Source organism: Mustelus asterias, chromosome 7, assembly GCF_964213995.1.
Source record: "Mustelus asterias chromosome 7, sMusAst1.hap1.1, whole genome shotgun sequence".
NCBI classification, from domain to species: Eukaryota; Metazoa; Chordata; class Chondrichthyes; order Carcharhiniformes; family Triakidae; genus Mustelus; species Mustelus asterias.
Window position 1 is genome coordinate 136,402,457 of NC_135807.1, and position 19,806 is coordinate 136,422,262.

At 47.8% G+C, this 19,806-nt stretch overlaps 1 protein-coding gene across 1 annotated transcript in view; it reads left to right on the forward strand.

The window, feature by feature from the left end:
• has2 (hyaluronan synthase 2) overlaps positions 1-7,029 on the forward strand; it is a 34,946-nt gene extending 27,917 nt beyond the window's left edge. The window contains exons 3-4 of the mRNA XM_078217163.1: positions 41-142; positions 3,375-7,029. Of these exons, the coding sequence (XP_078073289.1) occupies positions 41-142; positions 3,375-4,304 (1,032 nt within the window). The 3' untranslated portion in view covers positions 4,305-7,029. The remainder of the gene's footprint in view (positions 1-40; positions 143-3,374) is intronic.
• Positions 7,030-19,806: the final 12,777 nt, after the last annotated feature.

The following is a 19,806-nucleotide window of genomic DNA, read 5'->3' on the forward strand; positions in this document are numbered from 1 at the left end:
ATCTCTTCAGTGATTAACATGCCTGCTTTCCTTTGGCCAGGTTTGTGATTCCGATACAATGCTGGATCCCGCTGCCACCGTGGAGATGGTTAAAATTCTGGAGGAGGATCCGATGGTTGGAGGGGTTGGAGGTGATGTACAGGTACGGGTGCGGTGCCCCCAGCTATCTCCTCAACCATGCACAGTGAGATACTGTCTAAGCAGCAGCTGGAGAGAGTGGGTGAATTTCAGAGGTCATTACAGGGAGGGATGTAAACACGGGGGAACTGGAGCCTCTTTATTGAATATTGGACCCCACTCCGCCCCGAGAGAATTTAATTTTCCAACGTTCAGGAGAGTCCAGAATTAAGGGGTCAAGTGTTTCAAAACAAGGAGTCGCCTGTTTGAGATGGAGATGGAGGGAAATTCTTTCTCTCAGAGGATCGTGAGTTTTTGGAACTCATAGAATCATTAAATCCCCACAGTGCAGAAGGAGACCATTCAGCCCATCAAGTCTGCGCTGACCACAATCCCACCCAGGTACTATCCCCATAACCCCATGCACCTACCCTAGCAAGTCCCCCTGACACTAAGCGGCAATTTAGCACGGCCAATCAACCTAACCCGCACATGTTTGGACTGTGGGAGGAAACCGGAGCACTCCGGGGAAACCCACGCAGACACGGGGAGAATGTGCAAACTCCACACAGACAGTGACCCGAGCCAGGAATCGAACCCAGGTCCCTGGAGCTGTGAAGCAGTAGTGCTAACCACCGTGAAAGTTGGAGTGAATCGCACTGGTCTTTTCAGCAGGTGTTTCAAAATGAATCTCCCACACTCTGTGCATTGCTGAGTGCACGAGCGTGAATTATGTGAAAAATCATTAGGCGGGGTCTATTCCCGCAGAAGAGGCCGGCAGTATAGCGCTGAGTGAGGCACTGCGCATGCGCCAATCTGTCAGTGCCGAGATCGGCGCATGGACAGTGGGCTTGCACTGACACTTCCCAATTGCTGGCCAGCTCAATCACGACCCTCGCATCACTGGCTCTCTCACCCCTTTACCTCCCCCCCCCCCCACAGAGCCTGATCGCTTGCCCCCTCGAACATGCCCGGGCCAACCCTGACCACCCCCACCCTGCCCCGAGCTCCAGCAACTGTATCCCTTTCTGAAGGGAATGGGTGGGATGTTAAGGTCTTGGAGTGGGTGCAGAGGAACTTTACAAGAATGTTACCAGGGTTAAGAGGCTTCAGTTATGGAGAGACTGCAGACACTGGGATTGTTCTCTGTAGAGCAGAGAAGGTTAAGGGGGAGATTTATTTGCAGTGTTGAAAATTGTCAAGGGTTTGATGGAGTAAATAATGAGCAAAAGCAATTCCACTGGCAGGAGATAGGTAGCCGGAGGAAGACAGATTGAAGGTCACTATTAAAAGAAGCAGAGAGGAAGTTTCTTTATGCAACAGGCTGTTGTGATCTGGAAGTGGGGGAAGCAGATTCAATAATAACCTTCAGAAAAGAATTGAATAAACACTTGCAGGTGGGGAAAGAGGAAAGTGTGGGATAAAATCAGGGGAGCTCTTTCAGAGTCAGCGATGTGACTTGCCCACTGAGAAGACAAGAACCCGACAGATGTGCCCTGTGCCCAGACCTGCAGATGTGGGAGGTGTTGCATGTGTGAGTGCAGCCAGTCATAGAATCATAGAATCTACAGCACGGAGACAGGTCCTTCAGCCCAAACTGGTCCATACTGACCAAAATGCCCATCCAAGCTAACCCCATTTTCCTGCATTTGTCCCAAATCCCTCTAAACCGTTCCTAGCCATGTATCTGTCCAACTGCCTTTTAAATGTTGTCAATGACCCTGCCTCAAACACTTCCTCCGGCAGCTCATTCCACACTCGTACCACCCTCTGTGTAAAAAGTTGCACCTCAGGTTCCCGTTAATTCTTTCCCCTCTTAACTTAAACCTACGCCCTCTAGTTCTCGATTCCCAACCCTGGGAAAAAGACACAGTGCGTTCACCCTATCCATGCCTCTCATGATCTTATACACCTCTATAAGATCACCTCTCAGTCTCCTACGCTCCAAAGAAAAAAGTCCCAGCCTGTCCAGTCTCTCCCTATAACTGAGTCCCTTGAGTCCTGGCAACATTCTTGCAAATCTATTCTGCACTCTCTCCGGTTTAATAGCACCTTTCCTATAGCAAGGTGACCAAAACTGAACACGATATTCCAGGTGCGGCCTCACCAACGTCCTGTACAACTGCAACATAACTTCCCAACTTCTATACTCAATGCCCTAACTGATGAAGGTCAGCATGCCAAAAGCCTTCTTCACTCCTGATCTACCTGTGACTCCACCTTGAGAGAACCGTGCACCTGAACTCCAACGTCCCTCTGTTCCACAATACTCCCTAAGGTCCTACCATTCACCGTGAAAGTCCTACCCTGATTTGACTTTCCAAAATGCAACACCCTGCACTTATCTGTGTCGAATTCCATTTGCCATTTCTCGGCCCACTTCCCCAGCTGATCAAGATCCTGCTGCAATTTGTGATAACCTTCCTCACTGTCTACAATACCGCCTACATTAGCGTCATGTGCAAACTTACTGATCATGCCTTGTACATTCTCATCTAGTCAGGGTGAATTACCTCACTGTGGTTCCTTAGTGCCTCTGAAAACAAGTCTTATTGCCATTGACCAGCGTATTCACTAGTCTGTTTATTGTTTGAATAATGTTAGTGATCCTGTTGGATATGTTGTCCTAAAACATGAGTGGATAGCTGGAGTTGGCCGGTTGGCTCACATGGTTAGAGTGTAGTGCTAATAATGCCAAGGTCGTGGGTTCAATCCCCATACAGGTCAGATATAATTATCTGTGCTTGCACTTTACCTGGCAAGGGAGAGTCAGTGATCAGGCTCACTAACCTCTCAAGGTAGAGTAAAGGGTCAGGGTAGCCAATGAGGTTAAACTGAGGCATTGCCTGATGTAATTTTTCTAAGCCACCTTGGCCTTTTGGCTAAAATGAAGCTTCGGATCAAGCCCGGGAAGAGTGAGATCGTAAAATCCCACCCAAGGCCAACAAAGATTTCTGTTCTGGGAACCTCCCCTGTCCTGATTCCATGGCGGGCGAGATGGTAGGGTTTTGGCTAATATCTTATCTTGTCAGCTTAGATCTTGTTTGTCCCTCTTGTGGGGACCATGAATTGGATTCAATTTGAATTTGTTTTTTTTGGCTGGAATAAAAACGTAATTAATAAAAGAATAAATGGACAAGTGTTCCTCCCTCCACCCCACACCATTCCCATCATGCAACTGGTTCTTTAATTGGAGACATTGGATTGTTTTTGAGCGAATTAATTAATATCTTGTGTTTCTCTTCCCCAATTGACAGATTCTCAACAAATATGACTCGTGGATTTCATTCCTGAGTAGTGTCAGGTACTGGATGGCCTTCAACATTGAAAGAGCCTGCCAGTCCTACTTTGGCTGTGTGCAGTGCATTAGTGGCCCCTTAGGGATGTACAGAAACAACTTACTCCATGAGTTCATGGAGGACTGGTACAATCAGGAGTTCCTGGGTTCACAGTGTAGCTTCGGGGATGACCGGCACTTGACGAACCGCGTCCTGAGCCTCGGATACGCCACAAAATACACAGCAAGATCCAAATGCCTGACGGAAACCCCGACGCAGTACCTGAGGTGGCTGAACCAGCAGACTCGCTGGAGTAAGTCCTATTTCAGGGAGTGGCTGTACAATGCCCTGTGGTTCCACAAGCATCATTTGTGGATGACCTACGAAGCGGTAATCACTGGATTCTTCCCTTTCTTCCTCATCGCCACCGTCATCCAACTCTTTTACCGGGGACGGATTTGGAATATCCTCCTCTTCCTCCTCACCGTCCAGCTGGTGGGTCTCATCAAGTCTTCCTTCGCCAGCTGCCTGCGGGGTAACATCGTGATGGTCTTCATGTCCCTCTACTCGGTGCTCTACATGTCCAGCTTGCTGCCGGCCAAGATGTTTGCCATCGCCACCATCAACAAAGCGGGCTGGGGGACGTCGGGCAGGAAGACCATCGTGGTGAACTTCATCGGGCTGATCCCGGTCTCGGTGTGGTTCAGCATACTCCTGGGAGGGGTCATGTACACCATTTACAACGAGACCAGGGACCCCTTCTCTGACTCAGAGCAGACAGTTCTCATTATCGGGGCGGTCCTCTACGCCTGCTACTGGGTCATGTTGTTGACTCTGTACGTTGTGCTTATCACCAAGTGCTGCAGGAAGAGGAAGGAGCAGCAGTACGACATGGTGTTTGATGTATGATGTTTACACGGGCGCGTGCCATTACTATTGACGCATTACCAAGTCTCGAGCATCTGGGCGGCACTAACAGGTGGTTGTTGCCAAAGGATATCAGTCATTGCTGCTGTCACTTCAAGAAATGCAATAAGAGCTCGTACAGCCAAAGAAAATGAAGGTAGTTTTGATCTTGCTATTTCATGCTGAAGGAACGTGTCCGTGTGGAACACTTGTGACCGTTTTGATGTCTGCACTTTTTTTTTTCTTGAATCTTTCATTGGGCGAAATGCTTGATGGTGTCTCGGAATACCTCACCGGCAGTGCTTGTGAACAGTGGGGGGTGAACCGTAACCTTCGAACGCTTGAACCTATTATCTCACCCCCCCCAACCGCCCCCATCCGACCTCAGCTGACGTCACCTCAAACCAAGCCATATTGACTGTGTGAAAGTGACTGGGCCCCAAACGAAACTTTCCCCTTTCACGACTACTGGCTTTCAGCGCTGGGAGTTGACTTTTTTTTTCAAAAAAAAGATGTTTTTGGGCTAGTGTTTGTGTAAGTTTACCTGTATTTGTATTTTCACGGGAAATCGCAGATGGAATTCTGCCTATCCTATTGTTCCATTCTCTTTTTAAAAAAAAAATAAGCAAACCAAAGATTTATCGCCATTATTGAACTTTTCCTTCAGTGACTTCTGTGAATCCATGAATGAAAATGTGAATTGTTGATATTAGACCAATGAGTCATTATAAGGTACCACAGTAAGAAATGTCCAATGTCAGTAATGGGCCTTGGGGCAAAGGGGTAAAATGGAACCGGACAACAGGTTTGCAGCTCACTCTGTCTAAGATTTTGGGTTATTATGTCGATGGACAGATCAGTGCCAGGTTCTCTGAGGGATTTCATAGACTCATAGGCCGGAATTTTACCGGCATGCTTGCCCTGATTCCGGGGGCAAGCTCGGCTCGGAGAACAGCATTCGGCATTGGCCTTGGGGGGGTGGAATCATACGAACCTCGGGCGGACGTGCCGGTAAAGTTCCGCCCATAGTTTTACCGCACAGGAAGAGGCCCTTCGGTCCATCGTGTCTGCTCCATTTCATGCCAGGTTGGCGGTCAGACTCAAGATCTCATTCTTTGCAACAACTTGGCATTGACTAGTCAAAGTGCGATGAATTCTACTGGATATTGGCTTGGCTGGGGAGTGCTTTATGGGGGGGGGTCTAAACACTCCACCTTGTCAAGGGGCAGGCAGAAGAAATGTTGGGGGGAGGTTGGGCAAAGATCCCAAAATGTTCTCCTTCACACTGTGTGAGCCAATGATAGGGAATTTGCTGAACTCCAGCACTGCCCTTGCTTGCTAAAGTCAAGGTGCAAAAGCCATTCCGACGGGGCCAACTCCGTCCCAATTTTAACGCAGAACAACTCACCTGGGGACTGTGAATGGAAATACAAGGGGATTAATCGCATACCACTATCGGAAAGAAACCCATCAGTTCAGAAAGATTGGGTGGGATTTTACTGTCTCGCTCGAGGTCAACGGAGATTTCCGCTGTCAGATCCTCACCCGCTCCCATTCCGTGGCGGGCGAGCTGGGAAGAGTTCCGGCCATTATGTCAGTGATGCGTGGCAGGTCAAAGACAGTAATAGGCGTAATGCAACCAATCAGTTGGTGAACATCACGCATTGACAGGCTGGATTGCAGATTGCTACCGAGAGAAGGTTTATTGGTTTTCCCTCACTCCTCTGCACCACCTCCCCCCCGCCCGCGCCCCCACCCCCCAACCCACCCCCTCCACCCACCCCACACAACAATCTTCTGCGTGACAACTTGATATTTCTACTGCACATTTATGGGCTTAATGCACAGATAATAGAAACGGAAAATATCAAATTGCTGATAACACTCGCAATTTACTTAAAAAAACACAAGATTCATGAAAATGAGAAACATGATAACCCCCCCCACCCCCGGCCCCCTCAGAGACAGGCATGAACATATAGAATCATAGAATCCTACAGTGCAGAAGGAGGCCATTCGGCCCATCGGCCCACCGACCACAATCCCACCCAGACCCTATCCCATAACCCAATGTATTTACCCTGCTAATCTCCCTGACACTAAGGGGCAATTTAGCATGGCCAATCAACCTAATCAGCACATTTTCGGACTGTGGGAGGAAACCGGAGCACCCGGAGGAAACCCACGCAGACAAGGGGAGAATGTGCAGACTCCACAAAAGCAGTGACCCGAGCCGGGAATCGAACCTGATTGTGTGTCCGAATGTCCATGTGTTCATGCCTGTCTCTGGAAAATAGACATTGTGAACATACTGTCGTAAGCCAACCTCTGTTGTGAGGTGGAATCCATGGGTTCATATCTGGGATTCTTGAGTAACTTCAATGCGTCTGCTGGACGTTGAATTTTTGTTTACATTTCTTGGTTAAAATTGACTTCATTTTCCGAAGTAAATCGAACGAATGGTAACTTTCTTGATGTATTCAGCATTATTACGGTTTTTTTTTGAAGATAATTCTTGACATGTTATAATAACCAAAAATGTACGTGCCAATCATTAAATCTCATAAATTTGCAAACATTTCAAAGTCTTATGTAGCCTATATCACTCACATCCTGTCCAATGTTAACCCAGCTGTCTATATTTATTTAAGCAATGTTGCAACATACTCCAAAATACGGATTGTAATAGATAAAAGTTATGATTCCGACATGAATAAATATTTTTGATAACACAATCCAGTTGTTGATTCTTTTCCACTTATTCTATAAGAGGTAAGTGATCTCCCATTGGTTCCCTGGGTCAGTAGATAGTCAGGAGCTTTTTCCCAGGGTGGAAGAGTCAATTACTAGGGGGCATAGGTTTAAGGTGCGAGGGGCAAGGTTTAAAGGAGATGTACGAGGCAAGTTTTTTTACACAGAGGGTGGTGGGTGTCTGGAACTCGATGCCGGCGGGGAGGTTGTGGAAGTGGATACGATAGTGACTTTTAAGGGGCGTCCTGACAAGTACATGAATAGGATGGAAATAGAGGGATATGGTCCCTGGAAGGATAGGGGGTTTTAGTTCAGTCGGGCAGCATGGTCGGTGCAGGGTTGGAGGGCCGAAGGGCCTGTTTCTGTGCTGTAATTTTCTTTGTTCTTTGTTGAGTGCTCTGTGCATTGTTGGCCATTCAGTTGGAGAAGGTCCCAACCTGAACAGGTTCGACCAGCAAGATGCCTGAACAGAAAAAAAACTCAAAACGCTGGCAAACACTCAGTAGCTCAAGCAGCATCTGTGGCGAGGCCACACTTGGAATACTGTGTGCAATTCTGGTCACCCTATTATAGAAAGGATATTATTAAACTAGAAAGAGTGCAGGAAAGATTTACTAGGATGCTACCGGGACTTGATGGATTGAGTTATAAGGAGAGGCCGGATAGACTGGGACTTTTTTCCCTGGAGCGTAGGAGGCTGAGGAGTGAACTTATAGAGGTCTATAAAATAATGAGGGGCATAGATCAACTAGATACTCAATATCTTTTCCCAAAGGTAGGGGAGTCTAAAAGTAGAGGGCATAGGTTTAAGGTGAGAGGGGAGAGATACAAAAGTGTCTAGAGGGGCAATTCTTTCACTCAGAGGACGGTGAGTGTCCGGAACAAGCTGCCAGAGGTAGTAGTAGAGGCGGGTACAATTTTGTCTTTTAAAAAGCATTTAGGTAGTTACATGGGTAAGATGGGTATAGAGGGATATGGGCCAAATGCGGGCAATTGGGATTAGCTTAGGGGTTTTAAAAAAAAGGGTGGCATGGACAAGTTGGGCCGAAGGGCCTGTTTCCATGCTGTAAACCTCTATGACTCTGACTCTATGAGAGAGAGAGAGTTCATGGGCGCGATCTTACCGGCCATTCACACCATATTCCCGCTGCGGCGAGGTCAGAGGTTTGTCAGCCAGCCAGATCTCCATTCACTGCGGAGGGATGGGAAAGTCCCACTGGTGTGAACAGTGGTAAGATTCCGCCCCATGTATCAGGACACAATCTGATTCATTAAAAAAAAATTATTCCACAGGATGTGGGTTAGAAGCACAGAATCCCTCGGTCACACCTTACAGTTAGCCAAGGAACAGCATTCATTCAGAATGGAACATCAGTGACAGTAAAGCACACATCCAGATGTAATGATGGATTCTAGAGCCAGCACATATTCAGCCCATTACAGCTCACCCTGTATCAGGAAGTACAGCACTTCGATCCCAATAACTACCTTTCTAGACAGCTGTGTCAGCTCCCCTCACACTTGCTGCTTTTTTCTTCGGAGAATCCCTACAGTACAGAAGGAGGCCATTTGGCCCATCAAGTCTGTACCAACCACAGCCCACCAAGGCCCTATTCCCATAACCCCACACATTTACCCTGCTAATCCCCCTGGCATTAGGGTCAATTTAGCACAGCCAATCAATTCAGCTCGCAAATCTTTGGGAGTGTGGGAGGAAGCCGGAGCACCCGGAGCAAACCCACGCAGACACGGGGAGAATGTGCAGACTCCACACAGACAGTGACCCGAGGCCGGAATCGAACCCGGGTCCCCAGTGCTGTGAGGCAGCAGTGCTAACCACTGTGCCACCGTGCCGTCCCTGAGGGTGTAGCTACCATTTCAATTCACACTGTCACCTGGATCATCATTATGGAATGCTGTAACAAATGGAATGAATGTTCAAATAAAGGACAACAAAATAAGAAGGATTCAGAATGAAGACCGGTGTCAAACTGAGATCTTGTTCCTTCTGTCACCGAGACCTTCAGTAAATGGCAGACTTTGACTTTGAACGGAGAGAGAGGGATCGGAACTGAGAATGGAGAGATAGAGGGTGTGAAATGGAACAGACAGAGGGAGTGGGAGAGAAAAAACAGAGAGAGAGCGGGTGTAGGACAGAATGGAGAGAGGAATTGGGGCTGAATAGAGAGATGGAGGGACTGACAGAACAGGGAGAGAGAGGGACCATGACAAAGTCCAGACTCAAAACGTTGGCTCTATTCTCCCCCACAGATGCTGTCTCACCTGTTGAGATTTTCCAGCATTTTCTGTTTTTATTGTGTGTGAGAGAGGGACTGTGATTGAGAATAGGGCGATGGAGGGAGTGAGACAGACTTGAGAGAGAGATGATGTGGAGATGCCGGCGTTGGACTGGGGTAAACACAGTAAGGAGTCATAGGAGTCTAACAACACCAGGTTACAGTCCAACAGGTATTGTTGGACTTTAACCTGGAGAGAGAGAGACAGGGATCAGGAGTGAGATAGAGCGGAGAGAGGGAGTGGGACAGAATGGAGAGAGGGAGGGACTGTGACTGAAAACAGAGAGAGAGGGAATGAGACACAAAGGAAGGAACAAGAGCTGAGTGAGAGACTGAAAGTTGTGACAGGGAGAGGGACTGGAGATGGAGGGAGACACTGGGAATTGGGGACCATAGAACCATAGACACAGGCAGAGGGTGCTAAATGTACAGAGAGGCACTGGAAACTGGTGATACAGAGAGGGACTTGGGACTGAGTGGAATGAGAGAGATTGGAATGGAGGGACTGGGATTAGACAGAAAGGGACCAGGGGCAGAGGCTGGAGAGAGAGAGGCTTAATTTTAACATTGGCGTCATCAATTTCAAACAATAAAAAAGATTTGCATTTAGATGGCGCCTTTCATGGCTCGGGACATCTCAAAGGAGGTTACAGCCAATTAACTACTTCTGAAGTGTAAGCACGATTGGAGGAAACAGTGAATGTCGGTTTCCTTCCATTTTATTTGAAAACATTGGCTGCTGACTTTCTGTTTTGCTTCACATTGTGTCTGGAGCATGTTTTCATTCTCGGGTGAGAATACTTAGCTGCTGTGTTGTTCTATCTCCCAACAATATTGTTCCAACCATTCTGAATATCTTATGAAAACACTTAACAATGAGAGAGTGTCCAATTCCCTCTTGGCAGGTTTCTATGCTGCGTAGGGAAGTGGAAGAGGCTTGGTTATTCTGACGGATGTTTTATTGTTTATGATGTTAACTGGTTTGGTAAAAGCAGCAACGACCTTTTCCAGTGTCGTCTTGTTTCCACCGACAGAATTGTTTCAAGTTTATTTATTTGTGTCACAAGTAGGCTTACATTAATACTGCAATGAAGTTACTGTGAAAATCCCCACACTCCAGTGCCTGTTCGGGTACACTGAGGGAAAATTTAGCATGGCCAGTGACCTAACCAGCACGTCTTTCAGACCGTGGGAGGAACCCGGAGGAAACTCACGGGGAGAGCGTTCAGACTCCACACAGACAGTGACCCAAGCTAGGAATCGAACCAAGGTCCCTGGCGCTGTGAGTCAGCAGCGCCAACCACTGTGCCACCGCGCCACCCATTCAATGCACATTCCATGTGCAAGATAGTTGAAGGAGGGGAGTTCTGCTCTCATTACCATGCATCTTAACATCAGTCTCATCCATTCCAAGTACCTTAATATTCTTCAAAAATGTCCACGTGTTTTCTCATATAGTGCATAACGGCTCCTATTAAAACACAACTGACAGAAATAATGCCAGTTTGTGTAGGATGATGGAGTTGGCTTTGCCAGCTGTACATGGCCTCACTGGTGCAGACATGATGTGGAGATGCCAGTGTTGGACTGGGTTGGGCACAGTAAGAAGTCTCACAACACCAGGTTAAAGTCCAACAGATTTATTTGGAATCACAAGCTTTCAGAGCGCTGCTCCTTCCTCAGGTGAGTGGAGAGGTAAGTTCCGCCCACCAGATGAAGGAGCAGTGCTCTGAAAGCTCGTGATTCCAAATAAACCTGTTGGACTTTAACCTGGTGTTGTGAGTCTTCTCATTGGTGCAGATATGGCTCGAGAACAGAGCCACCTCACTGGGTTGGAGAATCCACATTGAGTGAATTACACTTTTATTTCCAAAGGGCCAATTCAATTCGCCCATTGGAATATAGAATTATTGCTGCAACATTTATATGTCTATATATAAATATATATATAATATTATAGCCTATGTATTATATATAATATATACTTTTTCACATGCTTGTCATTGAGGCAGAGGTGTGTTAGTAACAGAGAATGTGATTTGCCCTTTTTAGCATTAGTTATTCACAGGTTATGCACATTGTAAGTCTTGTCTAATGCAAGATAATTCTACATGCTTCATCCCAAAGTTCAAATCAGCATCATTTGTCAGGTATCTATGGCTCCCATTTACACAAAATGACCAGCTTTTTGGGCCACAGAGAATAGAGTGTGTCCAAACCAGAGTCATTTGGGACCCTTGTAGCTCTTACAAAGAGGCTATCAATCCATCCTTCAGGATATATTTGAACAAGGGTCAAAGAGGTGAAAGAGCCACTGTGCCATCCATCACCAGCTTTAACTTTTTAATTTACAAAATTGTGATATCAACCTACACAGACAAGAACAAAGAACAAAGACCAATACAGCACAGGAACAGGCCCTTCGGCCCTCCAAGCCCGCGCCGCTCCCCGGTCCAGGATTGAATCCTGAATCCAGGATCCCCGCCCAATTTTCCAGCCTATCTACATACCAATATCCTATCCACCGAGCTGTCCCTCACAGCTACGATGCTTTGTTCATTACAACCTATTAACTCACCCCCACCCCCCCATTCCAGACCATGTGATCTCCAGGGAGAGGCGAAAACCCAGAGTGAAAAACCCCAGGGCCAATATGGGGAAAAAAAAATCTGGGAAATTCCTCTCCGACCCCCTGAGGCGATCGAAACGAGTCCAGGAGATCACAATGGCCCTGATCGGAAAATGCTTCCCAACCCTAGTCATTTCCACTTCCACGAGAAACAAGGAACAATTAGCCCACGCCGCTCCCTGGTCCAAACTAGACCACTCTTTTGTATCCCTCCATTCCCACTCCGTTCATATAGCTGTCTAGATAAGTCTTAAACGTTCCCAGTGTGTCCGCCTCCACCACCTTGCCCGGCAACACATTCCAGGCCCCCACGACCCTCTGTGTGAAATATGTCCTTCTGATATCTTGTAGCTATTATCCATTAGGATAATAATATTGTCGTTCAAACTGTTGCCTCTTTAATGAAGAGGATTCAGGAGAATGAGGCAAGGAGTAAATGTTGAATGAAGATGGAGTTTAGTGCCAATGTCTTACCTGGAGGAGGTCCTGAGGGCAGTTACCAGAGCTTGGACCAGTCCACCAATGAAAACAAAGGGATTCTTGTGTGTGATGGAGAAATAGAGGAGGGGCAGCACGATGAGAGCGTGAATGAGCAGACCCACAATGACTGTGATTGTGTACATCCCCAGCTGTCCTCCTACCACAGTCACATCCTCCATCTCAACAATCTTACCCGCAATAAGGAACAGAATACCAATCGGAGCATACCTGCAAACAGAGAGATAGAGAGATGGAGAAAGATTGAGAATGAACAACTGAGACTGAAGGAGGGCAAAGGAGCAGGTTTCAGTTGGAGAATGTTGTGATAATAGTGATCATAAAATAATCATAGCAGCGTAGGAGACTTAGGGGTGATCTTATAGAGGTCTATAAAATAATGAGGGGCACAGATCAGCTAGATAGTCAATATCTTTTCCCAAAGATAGGGGAATCTAAAACTAGAGGGCATAGGTTTAAGGTGAGAGGGGAGAGATACAAAAGGGTCCAGAGGGGCAATCTTTTCACACAGAGGATGGTGAGTGTCTGGAACAAGCTGCCAGAGGTAGTAGTAGAGACGGGTACAATTTTGTCTTTTAAAAAGCGTTTAGACAGTTACATGGGTAAAATGGGTATAGAAGGATATGGGTCAAAAGCGGGCAATTGGGACTAGCTTAGTGGTAAAAACTGGGCAGCATGGACAAGTTGGGCCGAAGGGCCTGTTTTTGTGCTGTAAACCTCTGTGACCTCTGTGACCTCTGTGACTCTAAAATTGTTACGTAGCAACAGATTTCTTCACATTGACACTCTGACACACATACATACAGTTTCACATGGCCAATGCATCTAACCAGCACATCTTTCGGGCTGTGAGAGGAAATGTCATCCTATTCAGCTGGCCAGGACAGAATGATCTTGAGTTAGGAGGTCATTGGTTCAAGTCCCACTCAAGAATACTTGAGGACATAGGTGGCACAGTGGATAGCACTACTGCCTCACAGCGCCAGGGACCCGGGTTCGATTCCCAGCTTGGGTTACTGTCTGTATGGAGTTCTCCCGGTTCTGCGTGGGTTTCCTCCGGGTGCTCTGGTTTCCTCCCATAGTCAGAAAGACGTGCTGGTTAGGTGCATTGGCCATGTTAAAGTCTCCCTCAGTGTACCCGAACAGGTGCCAGGGTGTGGCGACTAGAGGATTTTCACAGTAACTTCATTGCAGTGTTAATGTAAGCCTACTTGCGACATGAATAAATAAACTTAAACTTAAATGGCTGACCCTCTCAGCGCAGTACTGAGGGAGTGCCACACTGTCAGAGGCACCTCATCTTTCAGATGGGATGTTAAATCAAGGTCCCGTCTGCCCGTTCAGGAGGATGTATAAGTTCTCAGGGCCACTAAAAGCGAAAGGCGGGATTTTCCAGTCATGTTTACCCTGAGACCGGAAATTCTTGTCCAATGTCAACAATGTCAACAAGAGGGGATCTTATTGAAACATATAAGATGATTAGAGGTTTAGATAGGGTGGATAGTGATAGCCTTTTTCCTCTGATGGAGAAATCCAGCACGAGGGGGCATGGCTTTAAATTGAGGGGGGGTAGTTATAGAACCGATGTCAGGGGTAGGTTCTTTACCCAGAGGGTGGTGAGGGATTGGAATGCCCTGCCAGCATCAGTAGTAAATGCGCCTAGTTTGGGGGCGTTTAAGAGATCCGTAGATAGGTTCATGGACGAAAAGAAATTGGTTTAGGTTGGAGGGTCACAGTTTTTTTTTTTAACTGGTCGGTGCAACATCGTGGGCCGAAGGGCCTGTTCTGCGCTGTAATGTTCTATGTTCTATGTTCTATGTTCTAATGTCAACAGACCTTTAAGTGGTTCGTCAAATTTTCCGTCCTGCCCACCACAATTCCTGAAGTGGGTGGGGCTGGAAAATCTACCCCTAAGTATCTGGGTCATTTCCTCCTTATTGTTTCTGGGAGCTTGCTGTGCACAAATTGGCCATTGTGTTTCTAGACTGCCACACTCCAGAATGGCTGGAAAGCACTGTGGGATTTTCTGAGGTTCTGAAAGGCACTATGTAAATGCAATTACTTTCTTCAGTTGCCAGGTATTGCAAGTTTTGCTCAATTATTTTATTCTTAATAGAATTTAATAAATCAATAAACTCACTCGTTACAAATGGGAGACTTGGCATTGGTTTAAAATATTGGCATAATTTACAATTCCGCCAACATATACAAGTTAACCAATTAGGCTAAGTCACGATAAACAGTTTCAAAGCAGAGATCGGAGCCATTTATTCTCTCCAACCAATCAGCACATTCAGGGCAAGGCTCCTTCTGGACAGTTCAGGAACAAACTTCATTTCAAATGAACCAGTCAGGGCTCCGTGTTGCCCGGACTGAAGCAACTGGGAAAGATTCCAGTTTTTGCCTTGGAACCCCATTACTAAGGCATAGGCTGGAATTCTCTGGCCGTTCACGCCCCGCGACCATTGTCAGCGAGAACGGAGAATTTGGCGCTTGGCCGAATCTCCCTTTACTGCGCTTGGAGAATTCCGACTGTAGACATTAGACCTTTCCCATGCCTAATGACACAAGGCAGACAAAGCACCTTCTGGTGTCTTGTTTCCATGGCTTGTTTTTCCTGGAACAGTTTGTTAGCATGCCAGAGGGGGCACCACTCCACACCAAGATGGCTGACCAGGAGACTCTCCCATTCTTGCTGCCTGCCATCGACATATTGGAAGGATTTACAGGCTGATAATTAATCTGATTGGCCACATTGTAGATATACGTTGCATGGCCATCAGGTCCTGGAGTGGGACTCAAACCTGGAGCTTCCGGCTAAGAGGCAGGGACCCACTGCGCCACAAGACCTCCTACAACCCTGTTAACAATACATTTACCGACTCAAAGTCTAAAGGACTGCACAGCCCTTCAATCCCCTCAGGGCATCTGGAAAACAATTTGCAAGGTGCACGCGACTGAAGCTCGGGAATGTCAGTCAACATGTGATTCGAGAGCAATGAACTTCCTGAGCTGTGGGAAGGTCTCATAGAATCATAGAATCCCTCCAGTGCGGAAGGAGGCCATTCAGCCCATCGTGTCTGTACCGACCACAATCCCACCCAGGCCCTATTCCCGTAACCCCACATATTTACCCTGCTAATCCCCCTAACACCAGGGTCAATTTAGCATGGCCAATCAACCTAACCCGCACATCCTTGGACTGTGGGAGGAAACCGGGGCATGCAGAGGAAACCCTCACAGGCACGGGGAGAATGTGCAAACTCCGCACAGAGAGTGACCCGAGGTTGGAATCAAACCCGGGTCCCTGGCGCTGTGAGGCAGCAGTTAAATTCCACCCAGGGGTCCTGTGGCTGTCAGTGCCGATCGAACTTCGCTCCACAAGCACGGGATGCAGGATGCCAGACATATTCGGAGGAAGGTCCGTTGCTGCATTCCACATTTCAGAGTGTTTCTTGGACTCTCAGGATTAGACCCCAGAAATTGCGAAAACTCTAATGACAGGCAAAGTTTCCAGGCATCTTCCAGGGCGGCACGGGAGCACAGTGGTTAGCACTGCTGCTTCACAGCTCCAGGGACCTGGGTTCGATTCCCGGCTCGGGTCACTGTTCTGTGCGGAGTCTGCACGTACTCCCCGTGTCTGCGTGGGTTTCCTCCGGGTGCTCTGGTTTCCTCCCACAGTCCAAAGATGTGCGGGTTAGGTTGATTGGCCATGCTAAAATTGCCCCTTAGTGTTATGAGATGCGTAGGTTAGAGGGATTAGTGGGTAGATATGGGGGTAGGGCCTGGGTGGGATTGTGGTCGGTGCAGACTCGATGGGCTGAATGGTCTCCTTCTGTACTGTAGGGTTTCTATTTCTGTCTCGTGGTGCAATGGAACATGTTTTCCTGTTTCTACGATTGAAGATCATTATAGACATTGAATTTTATATTAAAATCACTCAAAACAAGTGTGAATAACATGAGGGCTTGGTCTCCTTGCCTCAGCATCTCTTCTTGGCAGGATGTTTTAATAGTTGGAGAATTGTGAGCAGAATGTTTTGTTTATTAATTCGTGGGACATGGGCGTCGCTGGCTGGCCAGCATTTAGTGAAGCTCCGAAGGCTTGTGGCTTGTGCGACCAAATAAACCTGTTGGACTTTAACCTGGTGTTGTGAGACTTCTTACTGTGCCCACCCCAGTCCAACGCCGGCATCTCCACATCATGGCTACCATCGACACCGTAAACTGCCGACTCCAAGTGGAGAGGATCTCCAAGAAGATCGCGCATATCGACACAGACATCAAGTTTCTACAAAGATGCAAGAAAGCAGACAAGATACCGAAAGGACTACGGATCACGAACCCACTCAGGTCAACCTATAGCACAGACTACGCTGAGAGACTTTGCCGTCGCACCTCTCTCACGCATCAGCTCTACAGCAAACCAAGATAGAGTCCATATTCTTAACTTGCGCTCAGGACGCAGACCAGCTGCGAAACTCTGCCAAGCAGACGAGACAAAGGAACTACACCACCTACATGCACACCAAGAACAGGAAACATGAGAAACTCGGCATCACCACCAGCAGCAACCAAGCCTCCCCCGGTACCACAGTAGAAAACAGTACCACTGCAGGGAAGTCCATTGTCAACTTGTCGAACTACACACTTCAACCAGATGAAATCGAAGTTCTCAGCCGAGGGCTCAATTTCTGCCCCACCACCAAAATAGACCCCATCAGTCTCGCAGCAGACACAGAGGAATTCATCAGGCGAATGAGGCTGCGGGAGTTCTTCCACAAACCCCAAGAGGCCAACAGCGATCACAATGAGACAGCCAATGAACCGGAACAGCCGGCAGAGAGATCCACGGTGCAACCGAAGAGGAAAGAGTCGAATTGGACTCCTCCGGAAGGCCGCTGCCCTTGACTTGACATGTATGCCCAAGCCGTCAGGAGATGTGTCAAAGCCAGATTCATCAGCCGCACTCACAAGACAGCCCCGAACATCACCCAAGCACAACGCAACGCCATCCGCGCTCTCAAGACCAACCGCAACATTGTCATCAAACCAGCAGACAGAGGAGGGGCCATCGTCATACTGAACAGAACGGATTACTGCAAAGAAGTGTACCGACAACTGAATAATGAGGAACACTACAGACAGTTACCCGCAAATCCGACCAAAGAACACACCCGTCAACTCAACACTCTGATCAAGACCTTTGATCTGGATCTTCAGAGCACCCTCCGTGCTCTCATCCCACGTACTTCCCACGTTGGAGATTTCTACTGCCTCCCGAAGATACACAAGGCCAACACACCCGGCCGTCCCATCGTATCGGGCAATGGGACCCTGTGCGAGAACCTCTCCGGCTATGTCGAGGGCATCCTGAAACCCATTGTACAAAGAACCCCCAGCTTTTGTCGCGACACTACGGACTTCCTACAGAAACTCGGCACACATGGAGCAGTTGAACCAGGACCACTCCTCGTCACAATGGATGTCTCGGCACTCTACACCAGCATCCTCCACGACGATGGCATTGCTGCAACGGCCTCAGTACTCAATGCCGTCAACTGCCAATCACCAGATGCAATTTTACAACTCATCCGCTTCATCCTGGACCACAATGTCTTCACCTTCAACAACCAGTTCTTCATCCAGACACACGGAACAGCCATGGGGACCAGATTTGCACCTCAATATGCCAAGATCTTCATGCACTGATTCAAACGAGACCTCTTCACCGCACAGGACCTTCAATCGATGACATTTTCTTCCTTTGGACTCATGGTGAACAATCACTGAAACAACTATATGATGACATCAACCAGTTCCATCCCACCATCAGACTCACCATGGACTACACTCTGGAATCGGTTGCATTCTTGGACACACGCATCTCCATCAAGGACGGTCACCTCAGCACCTCACTGTACCGCAAGCCCACGGATAACCTCACGATGCTCCACTTCTCCAGCTTCCACCCTAAACACGTTAAAGAAGCCATCCCCTACGGACAAGCCCTCCGTATACACAGGATCTGCTCAGATGAGGAGGATCGCAACAGCTACCTCTAGACGCTCTCATAAGAACAGGATATGGCGCTCGACTCATCGATCGGCAGTTCCGACGTGCCACAGCGAAAAACCGCGCCGACCTCCTCAGAAGACAAACACGAGACACGGCGGACAGAGTACCCTTCGTCGTACAGTACTTCCCTGGAGCAGATAAGCTATGACATCTTCTCTGGAGCCTTCAACATATCATCGATGAAGACGAACATCTCGCCAAGGCCATCCCCACACCCCCACGTCTTGCCTTCAAACAACCGCACAACCTCAAACAGACCATTGTCCACAGCAAACTACCCAGCCTTCAGGAGAACAGTGACCACGACACCACGCAGCCCTGCCACAGCAACCTCTGCAAGACGTGCCGGATCATCGACGCAAATGCCATCATCTCACGTGAGAACACCATCCACCAGGTACACGGTACATACTCTTGCAACTCGGCCAACGTTGTCTACCTGATACGCTGCAGGAAAGGATGTCCCGAGGCATGGTACATTGGGGAGACCATGCAGACGCTACGACAACGGATGAATGAACACCGCTGAACAATCACCAGGCAAGACTGTTCTCTTCCTGTTGGCATTCGGCCTCTGATCTTCAGGTAAGCATTCTCCAAGGTAGCCTTCACGATACACGACAGCGCAGAGTCGCTGAGCAGAGACTGATAGCCAAGTTCTGCACACATGAGGACGGCCTCAACTGGGATCTTGGGTTAATGTCACACTATCTGTAACCCCCACGACTTGCCTGGGCTTGCAAAATCTCACTAACTGTTCTGGCTGGAGACAATACACATCTCTTTAACCTGTGCTTAACCCTCTCTCCATTCACATCGTCTGTACCTTTAAGACTTGATTACCTGTAAAGACTCGCATTCTAACCATTATTTTGTAAATTGAGTTTGTCTTTTTATGCCCTGTTTGTGAACAGAACTCCCACTCACCTGATGAAGGGGCAGCGCTCCGAAAGCTTGTGGCTTGTGCTACCAAATAAACCTGTTGGACTTTAACCTGGTGTTGTGAGACTTTTTACAGCATTTATTGCCCATCCCTAGTTGTCCTTGTTCAGAGGATAGTTGAGAGTCAACCACGTAGCTTTGGCTCTGGAGACACATGTCGGCCAGGCCAGGCAAAGACGGCAGATTTCCTTCCCTCAAGGGCATTAATGAACCAGATGGGTTTTTCCAACAATTGATTCACTGTCATTAGTAGATTGTTAATTTTAGATATTTTTTTAAACTGTATTCAAATTCCACCATCTGCCGTGGTG